General features: G+C 37.2%; 1 protein-coding gene and 1 long non-coding RNA gene across 39 annotated transcripts in view; one reads left to right on the forward strand and one right to left on the reverse strand.

The window, feature by feature from the left end:
- Nucleotides 1-12,507, reverse strand: part of bt (projectin protein bent) — a 65,120-nt gene that overhangs the window by 25,312 nt on the left and 27,301 nt on the right. For 28 of the 37 annotated variants that reach the window (XM_070997151.1, XM_070997142.1, XM_070997138.1 and 25 more), the window contains 9 exons: nucleotides 12,121-12,494; nucleotides 11,700-11,777; nucleotides 9,206-9,331; nucleotides 8,410-9,109; nucleotides 7,349-7,702; nucleotides 3,914-5,626; nucleotides 1,458-2,357; nucleotides 350-1,113; nucleotides 128-263 (listed from right to left, as the gene is read on the reverse strand). In XM_070997151.1, the coding sequence (XP_070853252.1) occupies nucleotides 128-263; nucleotides 350-1,113; nucleotides 1,458-2,357; nucleotides 3,914-5,626; nucleotides 7,349-7,702; nucleotides 8,410-9,109; nucleotides 9,206-9,331; nucleotides 11,700-11,777; nucleotides 12,121-12,494 (5,145 nt within the window). The remainder of the gene's footprint in view (nucleotides 1-127; nucleotides 264-349; nucleotides 1,114-1,457; nucleotides 2,358-3,913; nucleotides 5,627-7,348; nucleotides 7,703-8,409; nucleotides 9,110-9,205; nucleotides 9,332-11,699; nucleotides 11,778-12,120; nucleotides 12,495-12,507) is intronic. The other 9 variants (XM_070997134.1, XM_070997133.1, XM_070997129.1 and 6 more) reach the window with 3 other exon arrangements.
- LOC118878660 (uncharacterized) overlaps nucleotides 6,854-12,507 on the forward strand; it is a 31,920-nt gene continuing 26,266 nt past the window's right edge. For both annotated transcript variants that reach the window (XR_010654627.2, XR_010654628.2), the window contains exon 1: nucleotides 6,854-7,145. This is a non-coding gene — a long non-coding RNA (uncharacterized lncRNA). The remainder of the gene's footprint in view (nucleotides 7,146-12,507) is intronic.

Consider the following 12,507-nt stretch of genomic DNA (forward strand, 5'->3'; position numbering starts at 1 on the left):
GTCTTAGATAACACATTGGTAATTTGCTTTTGGCTTAACATTAAAATGAACGCAGTCGACATTATTGAAACTACGACGTCATAAAATTGTTTTCCGTGAAGTGCTTGAGAAAAATAAACAATCTTACGATTTCTTGGCTTAGCCAAATGAGGCTCCGTTGCATCGCTTGGCTCGCTGGGACCAGCTTTATTAACAGCACGCACTCGAAACTGGTAAACATTGCCTTCGTTGAGACCTTCAACGATTGCTTCAGGGGCGGATGTCTTAAAGTAGAATATTTGTTAAACACAGTTTCTTGAATAAAGACCTTACTTAGATCGCGGGGTCAAGTTTAATTTTTTTTACTTACATTGGTGCTAAGTACTTCATCCCACATAGGGGAGAACTTATCTTTTTTTTCAATGACGTAGCCAGTGATTGGAGCTCCTCCATCAGACTTGGGTGCTTCCCACTTCAATTTTACCATATGTTCATTGTAGTCCTCAATGTTAGGGGTACCTGGCTTACTAGCAGCATCATAGGGATTTTTCGCTATGATACTGCCATCGGTCTCCAGTGGTTCGGATTCCCCCTCTTCATTAATTGCCTTGACACGAAACTGATACTCATGGCCTTCCTGAAGACCCTTGACATCAAATTCGGTATCGTTAGCAGAGGTCCTACCGACAGGTACCCATCGACCTTGTTTTTTATCAAACTTTTCAACCTGATAAGCCGTAATGGGTTTACCACCATCATCTTCGGGTTTTTTCCATTTTAGCTTACAGCTGTCTTTTGTTATATCTTTAACATCCAATGGCCCTTTGGGTTTGCCTGGAGGAGCGAGAATATTGACCTCAACTGTAGCTTCATCTTCGCCATGTTCATTTACAGCCTTTATCTTGTAGATGCCAGTGTGTTTACGAAGTGTATCAATAATTGAAATCTTTGTGTTATATGGTATATTCTTAATCTCGCTATTGCTAGGTAGCTCCGCTGGTTTTAACTCTGTATCATTTTGATACCATGTTATTGTGGGAGCAGGCTCACCACGAACATTGATGTCATACTTAATTGGCTTGCCGGCCCGAATCAACAACGGCTTTAAGTTTGATCGGTCGATACGAGGCTTTACTGTGGATCGGAACGAAAAATAAAATTGAATGTATTGACTTAACTTTCCTAAGGGCCGATTTCTCGAAACCTACGAAAATTTTACAAAGCTTGTCATGATCTAAACTCGAACATAAACTAAACCTAAACAGCTAATGCAATTATAAAAGCAAGCCACTGAGATAAATAAACTAAAAAGTCGAGAAAACAAATTTTCTTTTACGGCAAGGTAATCTCGTCTCTAACTTGACTTGTCAGGGACTCGAGAAATCAGCCGTTAGTGGGGTAAAATACTGCCTTATTCATGCTGTCCCTGCTTGCCTTTTGTATGCGCAAGAAGTGACTGCCCCTTTCTTAAGACTTACATTTTTTGTACTTAACAATTTGAGGAACACTAGCATCTGATGGTGGGGAGAGTCCGGCTTTGTTGACTGCTATTACACGAAACTGATATTCTCCGTACTCCTGAAGACCTGCGACTGTTGCTTCTAGTTGGTCTCCCGGTATTTCTAGGGCCTTTTCCCAATCAGGCTTGTTTTTATCTTTTTTCTCAATGATGTATTTCTGAATCGGGGCTCCTCCGTCATTACTAGGTGCTGCCCATTTCAAAGTCACACTTTGATTATCATAATCAGTAACTTCAGGCGTTCCCGGTTTGTTAGGCTCATCGAATGGATCCTTTGCCACGACGCCTACTAAAGTAGTTAGTGGCTCTGATTCCCCCTCTTCGTTAACGGCGGAAACGCGGAACATGTACTCTGATCCAGGATTCAAGCCCGTTACATCAAAGCTTGGTGGTTCCTTCTCTCCAGGAGATCTTCCAACTCGAACCCACTTTCCTGTTGCCGTATCCATTTTTTCGACCACGTATTCCTTAATAGGTACTCCACCATCATCTTCAGGTTTCTTCCATTGCAGTTTGCACCCATTTGCAGTGACGTCGCTAACAGTAAGGGGACCTTTTGGCGAGCTGGGTTTTCCTAGAACAACTAATTCCACAGTTTCGCGATCAATGCCATTGCGGTTCTCCGCTTTTAATGTGTAAAAACCGCTATCTTTTCGCAAAGCATTTGTAATGGTGAAGTCTGTGTGATAGTTGACATTTTCTATCTTTATTCGGTCCCCGTTGGTTAATGGAATATCATCCCTCCAACTCCAGTGCAGTTCGGGTATTGGTTCCCCGATTACGTCAACTGACCATTTATGAGTACGGCCACTCTTTATTGTTACTCGTTTGAAAGTAGAACGATCGATTTGTGGTTTGACTAAAAGTTTTATAAACGTGAATTAATTTTAAAATGTACATAAACTTTCTGGACATTTGAATCGTTTTTATATTAATACATACACAGTAAAAGCGCTGGCAGTAAAGCTGATGAGAGTTTTTTGAAGCAATTTCCAAATATAGTCGGAAACTAATAGATTTGATTTAAATTAAAATGATACATGCACAGGATTATATAATGTAGTTTAAATCTTGTGTTTTTTATAAAAGTTGTCCACCTCTACTTGGTCTTTTTTATTTGTTTGTATCGTAGAAGGAAGTCCGCTAGGGACTTCGATTCCCGGTCGTCACAAAGAATTTATCCAATTAACCAATCGACTATACTCATATAATAAAATTCTGTCAACTTGGCCATGTTCCACAAATCTTCGATAAAAAATGATTTAAATTATACTATTTTTAAAGCAGACAGGGTTGAGTTAAGGCTTCACGCATTTCCATTTCTACCTACACATTTCTATATGTTTAAGCATTATGAGTTTTCGAACAAAAATATTAGTTTATAAATTCAAATTTCCTTTTTTGAGAGAAACAAACTTAAAAAACGCGATAAATAAGCGATTTCAATGGATTTTTTTTCGCAATTCGGAAGAATGTGTTCTTCAAAACCTTAATATTCTTTAAACTTTTTTAAGCTTTTTTCCCTAAATATAAGTTTTTCTTCATGTGGTGAGGTTCACGTTCTTAAGGCTCCAGCATAAAAAGTGTAAATCAGCTTAAGACGATGTCTGTGGCATTTGTGGATACTTCAAGATTTATCGTTCCATTTTTAAAAATGGAGCAAAGCAAAGCAAAGCAATCGCATTTTTAACCTGGGAATTAATGAACGGATATCATACAAATAACACAGTACCAGTGTTGTAAATTCGTAGAACATGTAAGCGAAGTAGCAGAATATGGAAAAATTTGGAACTAAGTAAAGGAGGCATAAATTCAACTTAATTTAAAAGCAGTTACTTACTACTATTTTACCATTTTAGTCAGTACGCATTTTATAATTATTTCTGAGGTTCCGTTATTTTAGATGACTATGTTTTTCAAGCAAACGCATTAAAATTTGCCTAATTATAAGTGCATGTTTAAATACACAAAATTTTTATCCGAAACTATCGGTTAATTCATCGGTGAACACCATGTCAAAATCTCTTTCTCCACATTTAAACTAACATATAAAGCGAGATTGACTCGTCCAAAAAATTCTAAATAAAGTATAAACTTATACTTTTATGGCACACTACCTGCAACAGGTATATGAAAATCCAAACCTCGATTTCATTAAAATTTCAACTTTTCGTAATTTAAAAAAAAAATGCTAAACATGCAAACAAATTACAGGAATGCAGAGCATTTATCGCAAGTTGAAAATTTTGTCAGGAAAAGACCTTGTATAGATACAACAACAAATCTGAATATATTTATTGCTGAAAGTAACATTAGTTAATATATCTAAAAAGGTTTTGCAAGATGTGTTAAAATGTTAAGCCAAAGCAAGTCTATAGCTGAACTAAAATATTATGTATTTTTGAAAATACTTACGATTTTTGTGCTTGCAGAGGTGGTTGTCGGTGGGCTGCGAAGGCTCGGAGGGTCCTGCCTTGTTCACGGCTCTAACACGAAATTGATACACCATTTTTTCCTTAAGACCCTCCACCGTACACTCGGGAGTTGGATCCTCAGTCTTGGCTACCTCACTCCAGGTGGGTGAAAATTTATCTTTAATTTCGACGACATAATGTGTTATTGGGCGTCCACCATCTGAAGGCGGTCGCTTCCATTTTAAAAGAACACTCTTGTTATCATAATCATCGATAACTGGCTGGCTGGGAGCACTTGGAGGGTCGTAGGGATTCTTTGCCACGATTGAGTCGGATGTTTCAAGTGGTTCTGATTCGCCTTCTTTGTTAATGGCCTTGACGCGAAACTTGTATTTCTTATTCGGCGTCAGTCCCTTAAAGTCAAATGAAGTCTCATCTGGACCTACTTCTCCAGCAGGTATCCAGCGTCCCGTCTCTTCGTCCATGCGCTCTAAAGCATATCCAGTAATTTCACAACCGCCGTCATCCTCTGGACGCTTCCATTTCATTTTAATATGGTTGGCGCGAATCTCTTCTGGTTCGAACGGTCCACCAGGAGCAAGTGGTCTGTCAAGGACCACAACTTGTGCCTCGGACTCAATTGTACCTGAGCTGTTTGACAGTACTAATTTGTATTTGCCCGTGTCCTTTCGCACGGATTTTTTAATAGTAATTGATGAGTTCCTTTCCAACTGGTCTAGACAAATGCGCTGGTTATCAAACTTTAGGTTGTCCGTTCCCTTTACCCAAGTTGCTGTTGGCTCCGGCTCACCATCATATTTAATATCGAATCGAATGGTTTGCCCCTTTTTAACGGTAATGTTTTTGAGGCCGTCCCCAACAAGGAAGGGCTTTACAAAACGGCATTTTGCAATAATCGATTTAGTCTTGTCGCTAGGCTCACCTGGTCCTGCCTTATTAACAGCACGGACTCGGAATTCGTACTGTTGGCCCTCTTTTAGCCCGTCGACGGTTGCAGTTCTTGCATCGCCGTCAACTTCCTTGCCGGCTACCCAGTCGTTAGAGAACTTTTCTTTGTATTCCACAATATATGCAGTTATGGGGTCTCCGCCATCACTATCGGGTGCTTCCCACTTAAGATCCGCATGATCCTTATCCCAATCGGTAAGATCAACTGCTTTGGGCTTTCCAGGCTCATCCCATGGATCTTTGGCGAGAATAGTATTTTTGAATGTGGCAGGATCTGAGGGGCCAATCACGTTGACAGCACGAATACGGAATCTGTACTGCTTCTTTGGGACTAAGTCGTCAATTTTTTTTCGACTTGGCTCATTAGGTAGAACCTCAGCGACAGGCTCCCAGCCTTGTTTTTTGCTCAAGTCCTGCCTTTCGATCACATATTTGGTAATAGGAGCACCGCCATCGTCCGTCGGTGGCTTAAAGTTTACTACACAGGACGTCTGATATACATCTGTAATATCGACTTCCTGCGGGGGCTGTGGAACATCCTGACAAATAATTTGAACATCTTTGCTATCTTCACCTTGTCCATTGGAAATTTTTATTTGATATGGACCAGATAAATCTCTTGATGGCTTTTTAATTTTAAATGTGACTTTATCATCGGTGACTGCAACCTCTACGTCCTTAACAGGCAATGGCTTGCCGTCCTTAAATAATTTGGCCTCCACAGGCGTTTGCTTCGTACCGGAAACTAAACAAGAAAAGATATAATTAAATTTAGAAAAGGGAAGAAATATTGATAATCAGCAGGTTTTCACTTTATTTTCGTTTTACTTTTCAAATCGCGAAAAATGGTGCCACACGCAATATTTTTTCGTTTTGGAAACGACAAATTTTTCTTTGCGTACGGTAAAGTAAAAGGGAAGAACGCTATTGTTGAGTGCCTCGACTATCAGATTTACGTTACTGAGCTAAAGTAACCAAAAGGATGATGGAGATGTACAAGCAGCAAAGCGCTACCTCAATATATGCGTTCAATCTAACGATTTCTTGAAATTTGTGGTCGGTTTGGAAGCATTAGGGCGTGGTTACATTTTTGTTTAGGTCAAGCGATAGGTATTGACGAGAATTATTAATTTCAGTTAAACTTTTTTTCTAACACTAAAACTGTAGGAGCCACAGATTTGGGCGGTTTCTGGGCGTCAGAGAGGGCGCGTCATGCTCGGGTAACAAACTTGCGCTGCGTACGAAATAAGGAATCTAAATCTGAAATGTCAACCCTCTAGCTCTTACAGTTTCCGAGATCACAGCGTTCACACGGACAGACAGACAGTCAGTAAGACGGATCGACTCGGCTAGTGATGCTGATCAAGAATATATATACTTTAAGGAGTCGGAAACCCCTGTTACATACTTTCCCCCGAATACAATATACCTTTTTACTCTACGAGTAACCGGTAACAGAACCCATTAGTGACATATTTTGTTTATACTTAAGTATTTTGTTATGTCAAAGGCCGATAAATGTATCGTAACATATACAAACAGCTACCTAATAGCGTCTTCCCACAGAGATCAATCAACCATCTACCATCCGTTAAACGGATGGTCCATAAGGTTTTGCCGTTCCGAAAATTTTCCAGATCCCCATCCAAATTTGATAGTAAGGCGATGTTTGTTCGGTGCAACTCTGAGCTCTTTTTCTTGACTGTGGAAATTGAAATATTCACTACGAAAACGTAAACAATGATGACAGGGAATAATCGAAAATGGAAGGCGCAGAAGCAACCGGCTTGGTTCGATTAGCCAGATCAGCTGTTATCGGATGGTAGATGGTGGATGTGCCCTTTGGGAATCGGAGTTTCACATTTGTCAAAAATCCCAACCGTTTCCAACGGATGGACTCTATGGGAAGGGTTATAAGTAGGAAGAAACGGTGAGAAAATGAAACATTCCGATTACAACAACTTTCCGATAACCAGAGCACGTAAAAACGAAATCGAAAAGTTTGTCTGAAAACGCAAAACGCAAAAGTAAAGTGCAACCCGGGGCAAGCATTATAATTGTGGCTTGTAGTTTGTGGTTTCAGTTTTTTACGCCTTTCCTCAATTTTTGAGATTTTTGTGAAGAAATTTACAGCACGGAAACAAGAACAATTCGCGTATGAGCTTTTATCAAAACATGAGAGGAAGCTAACATACAAGGCTAGATCGACTCGGCTGTCGATGTCTCTTTTACTGCGATGTACACTTCTGACTGAAATTATAAGGGTATAATAATTGCAAGGGAACAACAGAGTTTCACAGGATGTATCGTTCAATGCGTTGCAAACTTCTGATAGACTTAAGGTTTTCAAAATTGAATTCTATTATTTTTTTAACGCGCGAGAAATTGTTTACAATCTTGATAAAGCTTAAGCAATATTCCTAATGGCCAACTGCGTTGGACCCTTGGGGAGTCTTTTTATTCTTACCTTTGAATGGTACTTCCACAAGCACAGGGGCACTGATAGGTCCCGCAAACTGATCAGGACAGTCAATGTTCGGTCTACTTTCTCCCTTGCGGATTGACAGCTTGCATTTCGAACTGAGCTGTCCAGACTCGCAAGTTATTTCTCCCTCATTTGACAAATCCAAGCTGTTGAATACGAGTTGATGCTTGCCGCCACCTAAGTTCTTAATCTCAATGCTTTCACTCGGGACTATGGGCTCTCCGTTAAACTTCCACTCGCATGGCGCCGTTTGATCCTGAAGTTCGACGTCAAGAACCAATTTTTCTCTTTCAACGGCATCAGTGTCTTTTAGTTTCTTGTTAAATCGGTTTTGATCTATACAATTAGAAAGTTAATGTGTATTTAATATATATTTATCACTTTGGTATGGTATTATGAAAACGACGGACTAGTTAAAACATAATTGTGTTTCATTAGCCTTGCATGCGTTTTGATTTTATAGCGGTGTTCAGATTTAGCCTTAAAAGTGTATATACCTCAAGGCCCGGAACAAATGTTATTGCAAGCATCTAGCACATTGCAAGTGTCCATGTAGGGATTTTATTTTTTGGGTTTTTTCATAAACCTTTACAGTAATTTTCACTACTAAAAAAGTTGAGGCTCCAGCCTTGGGAACATAGGTAGGCTAAATAAACTTAGCTCACAAATGTAAAAATATTTTTTTAAAGGTATTCCTAAGTTTTAAAAACGATTAAGTTCAAAATTGCAGTCGATATTTTGTAACTTTATTAAAAATTGCCTTTTTTGGGGTACCTGAACCTTCATTCTTCTGCAATGGTAGCCACAATTCCAGACAACTGAGGGATCCGAATTAGTTTTGAATATTTATAAATTTAGTTTTACTCCAAATATTTAAGTATATGTAAGTATAGAAGACACCTGCGAGCTAAGCCATATAATCCACAAATGAGGTTTAACTTGATTTGATTAGAACATTCTCATTTTGAATTCCAGATTAAGATTTTAATGTGTAGTTTAAGAAAAAACGTTATAAAAATAAAAGCATTTTAATGGGGACTTACAGTTAATAATTATTTCTGCTTCTGTAGTGTCGGCATTCGTTGTGCATTTAAATTGGCCTGCATCCGTTACCTTGCAGTCCTTAATGATTAACTTTCGCTTCCGACCATCTTTTACTATTTGAATGCGTTTGTCTGGTTTAATTTCCTCACCGTTTCGGAACCATTGCACTTCACCCATAGCATCATCGATTTCACACGCAAGCGTCACAGTGTCTTTTTCTATACATTGTTGAGATTTTAAAACCTTAACAAACTTGTACGGGTACTCCGTAACCTTTAGGTTGCATTCAGTTTTATCAGGTTGCTTATCCAGTTGACATCTGTAGAGGCCGGCATCCTCAAGTACAGAGTCCTTAATAATAAGCTTAAGGTTGCCGTTAATGTCTTTGGAGATAAGGTAGCGAGGATCATCAGACTCCAATTTTGTATTATCTTTGAACCAATGCACATTAGCCATACTGCTGCTGACAGAGCACTCCAGAGTAGTCTCGTGCTGAGTAAATCCCTCAAGTTTCTTTTTAAGGGGTTTCGTAAACGTGTAGGTGGGATCGGCTTCTTCGACATTTAAAAATGCGGTGCTGGAAACACCCCCGATTTCAATAGTATACTTGCCGGTGTCCTCGACTTTTGGAGTGGTAATAATCAACTGATAAGTATCATTTTCCTGTTTGAATTTAAATTTGCTGCCCGTAAACACCTCCTATAATTATTTTTATGTATTAGACATGAGCAGAAACAAATTGCGAATGCTCTTAATAGTTTTCAAAGTTGAGCAAAGCTGAGGATTTATACTTACGTCCTTGCGAAACAGCCACTTTGGCTTGCAATTGGGCTTGCTGAACCTGGCTTCAAATACAACCTTTTTGTCCTTTCCCTCTTTGGCGAATTGGTCGATAAGTGGGCTGAGGAATGACTCAACCTTCTGCGCTCACATATCGTAAGTTGATGCGTTGTCAAAAATGGGTAAAGTTATATAAATTTGATATACGATTACTTAGTGATCTTTGTTTGTTCTTATTTATATTTGACTAACCAAAATAATTCCCTCATATATATGTATGTATTTTAATTTGAATAACAAAATCATATACATAAGAGGCATATTTTGGTAAGTTGGATTATTTTTGTTATATTATTTATTTATTGCTGCGAGCCCAAAAAACAAAGGGTGTTTTAGCTTTTATTTTGAAATATACTCATTGCAAAACACCAAAGAATTATAATAACATTGAAGTGGTTTTACATAAGATGTCTTGAATTTTTATCACATGAAATCCAAAATATTTGTTAAATTATACTACGCTCGGATAAAAAAACCAATTATTATAAATTAAAAGTGTAATTTCCTAAAGCATTTAATTTCTGATTAAAGATTTAGGTAAAAATACGTAAGAAAAAAATGCCTTCATTGGAAAAAATATATAACTTGAAATTTTCTTAAAAAGGCTTTCCACTTACAATATCTGCATAAAAAGAATTTATACCTCTTAGGGATGGGTTACTCGTGTCCCTGCCAAATTCCCTGATAGCTATGTATCCGAAAAATTTAAAGACAATATAAACTTGTAGCAAATTGGGTTTCTCGACTCCTCTAATTTATCTGAACTATAAACGATAACGCCAACACGGTGCTTGATTAGATTATTGCATCAACAGTTTATATTTGGGATTAGAACATTTCATCTTATTACGCTTTGAGAATTCCTTTAATCGGGCCGAAAAATACTTAGCTATCTGTTTACATTAATCCTATCTGTTTTAACTTATTTGGTCGATGTTCGCCAAAAATAATTTTTATTGTTTTTTTCTTATTATGTACATGGAACAAATTTCTAAACCTGATGTTCAACTACTTTAACTATTACTATCTGAATATTTCAGAACCATGTGCCTTTCTGTGGTAGTTGTTTAACAAAAAAGGCTCCAATAAGCCGCGAATTCATATCCTATTTTTCTCATAGCCCTATCATTAAATTTCCACTCAAAGATCATAAATAAATCAAATCAGAATTATCAATTCAAATAATAGGAACTGCTCAGACCAAAGAGACTTATAAAATAAAATAAGGAACTTATTTCCATTGGTATAAAAAAAACAACCTTTAATTTATTAAAAAAAATGGTTTGAAGCAAATTTTTATTTTAAGTGCTGAAATTCAAACACCATGTCATAAAGAAGTATGTTTTCGGAATGGAGTATGTGTTCTCATTCTGATGATATTAATTGAAGAGTTGTTAGGCAAACGGTTTTTGAGATTTCTGGAATATAGTTAGCTTAGCTTAACAATTTTTTAAATCAAGTTCATTATGTTTAGCGACCTAAAAATAATAACCATTTATATTTAGGTGAGTCAATAGTACAACAAGAAAAACCGCAAAAGTTGTTGGATATGAATTGCTTAAAAAAAACCTTTTTATGTCTTTTACTTTTTTGTTACGCCTAGAAAATTTCAACTTAGTACTAATACCTCAATCTCTCTTTTTTATAAGATAATTCTTCTTTTTTTAACAATCTTGTGAAGGAGTATGGCTTGCAAGCTTATTTTTTCGAAAATTTCAAAAACTATTTTATGATATATTTGTTTCATTATCGTATATCGAATTTTTAGTTACAATTGGTTTTGTTTATGTGTCTTTGTAAACGCATATATACCTAAGCTGTTCTTGAACATAGATCAGATCATGATGAACCGATTGTAGTGTTCTTATATTTGTCAAAATTTGTATTCCCTTTATAACGAGCAAACTGAAAAGGGTACACACATTTTCACAATAACATTTCAAGCCCAAGCCGCGAAGTGAATTAAAAAAAAAAAACAATTTTTAAATTTGTTTCGAATTTAAATTTGAATTTTGCCCTGTATTTTTGTATTGCTTAAAGCGGTGTACGCATAACCTTTTCTTTGATTTATGCTCGACACTTCGTCCAAACATTAAGCTATACAGATGCGATGTTTTTAAGTGGAAAACTCTTCATGGAATGACACATATATAGCTTAAGAAACAATAAACAAAATTCAAAAAAAAAACTTTATACTTTAGTGAAAGTGCTAAGTGGTATCAAGTCACTTTGCAAATAAGCTTTGCGTTGGAAATCAATATCAAGAGCAAAAATTCGCATTACGAAAAATCGATATCCAAATCGTATGCATATTCTATAAAAAAACAGCAAAAATCAATAATCGTTTTCACCACTGAAAAATAATATAAGTTTTACAGTCAGGGTATTAATTCGGAAATAAATATTATTATATATATAAATATATAACATATATATAAACGAAGCGCACCTCCTCACGCCGAAACGGATGTAATGTCGGCCAATCGGGAATCAGCTCGGCTAAAGATGGTCTACGCGATCCTGGACCCTAAATTTTAGTTTTAGTAATCGAATAATAGTATAATGGACAAATTAAAATATTTATATCTATTTCATCTGACTTAGCTGAATAATTAAATTCGATCCTCAATTCTAACTCGAACTCCAAATTTCTATTCATTGGAAATAAATTAATGAAACTTAAGCTGGGGCAAGCGTTCGTTGCCACATAGATTCAGTTTAATAAGCTTACAAAATATGTGGAATTCTTAGAATGACTTAGTAAACAATATAGTAACGCCCTACTAAACTGAATCAAAGTGCCAATAAATGATAGAGAATTCCACCCTATAATCAGCGAGTCTGTTAAAAGCGCACAATTTGGTTCTTACCCTTTCAACTTTTTTAAGGGCCGGTAACGGTTTTTCCGTTTCTTTAAGGTCTCCCCAATTGGGGTCCTGTTCGTCTTTGTCCCATTTTTGATAACGACGTTTTTTGAGCATGGCACGGAAATCCATGCCACTTGAATCAGATACATAGAGCTGCATCTCGGCGGAATCCTCACCATGAATGTTTGAAACAACAATCTTGTACTTGCTCTCATCATTGGGCTTGCACTTACGCATACACAAGGTAATTGTGTTTGTCTGCCCATCTGTGAGGAACTTAAACCGACCGCCCTCAAGAATCTCACTAACTCCCTTGTAGAACTTGAATGTAGGGGCTGGACTGCCTTCGATGCCAACCGTAAGGTAAGCAGTCGAGTCTAGAAAACAAGT

The sequence above is a fragment of the Drosophila suzukii genome, chromosome 4 (assembly GCF_043229965.1).
Source record: "Drosophila suzukii chromosome 4, CBGP_Dsuzu_IsoJpt1.0, whole genome shotgun sequence".
NCBI classification, from domain to species: domain Eukaryota; kingdom Metazoa; phylum Arthropoda; class Insecta; order Diptera; family Drosophilidae; genus Drosophila; species Drosophila suzukii.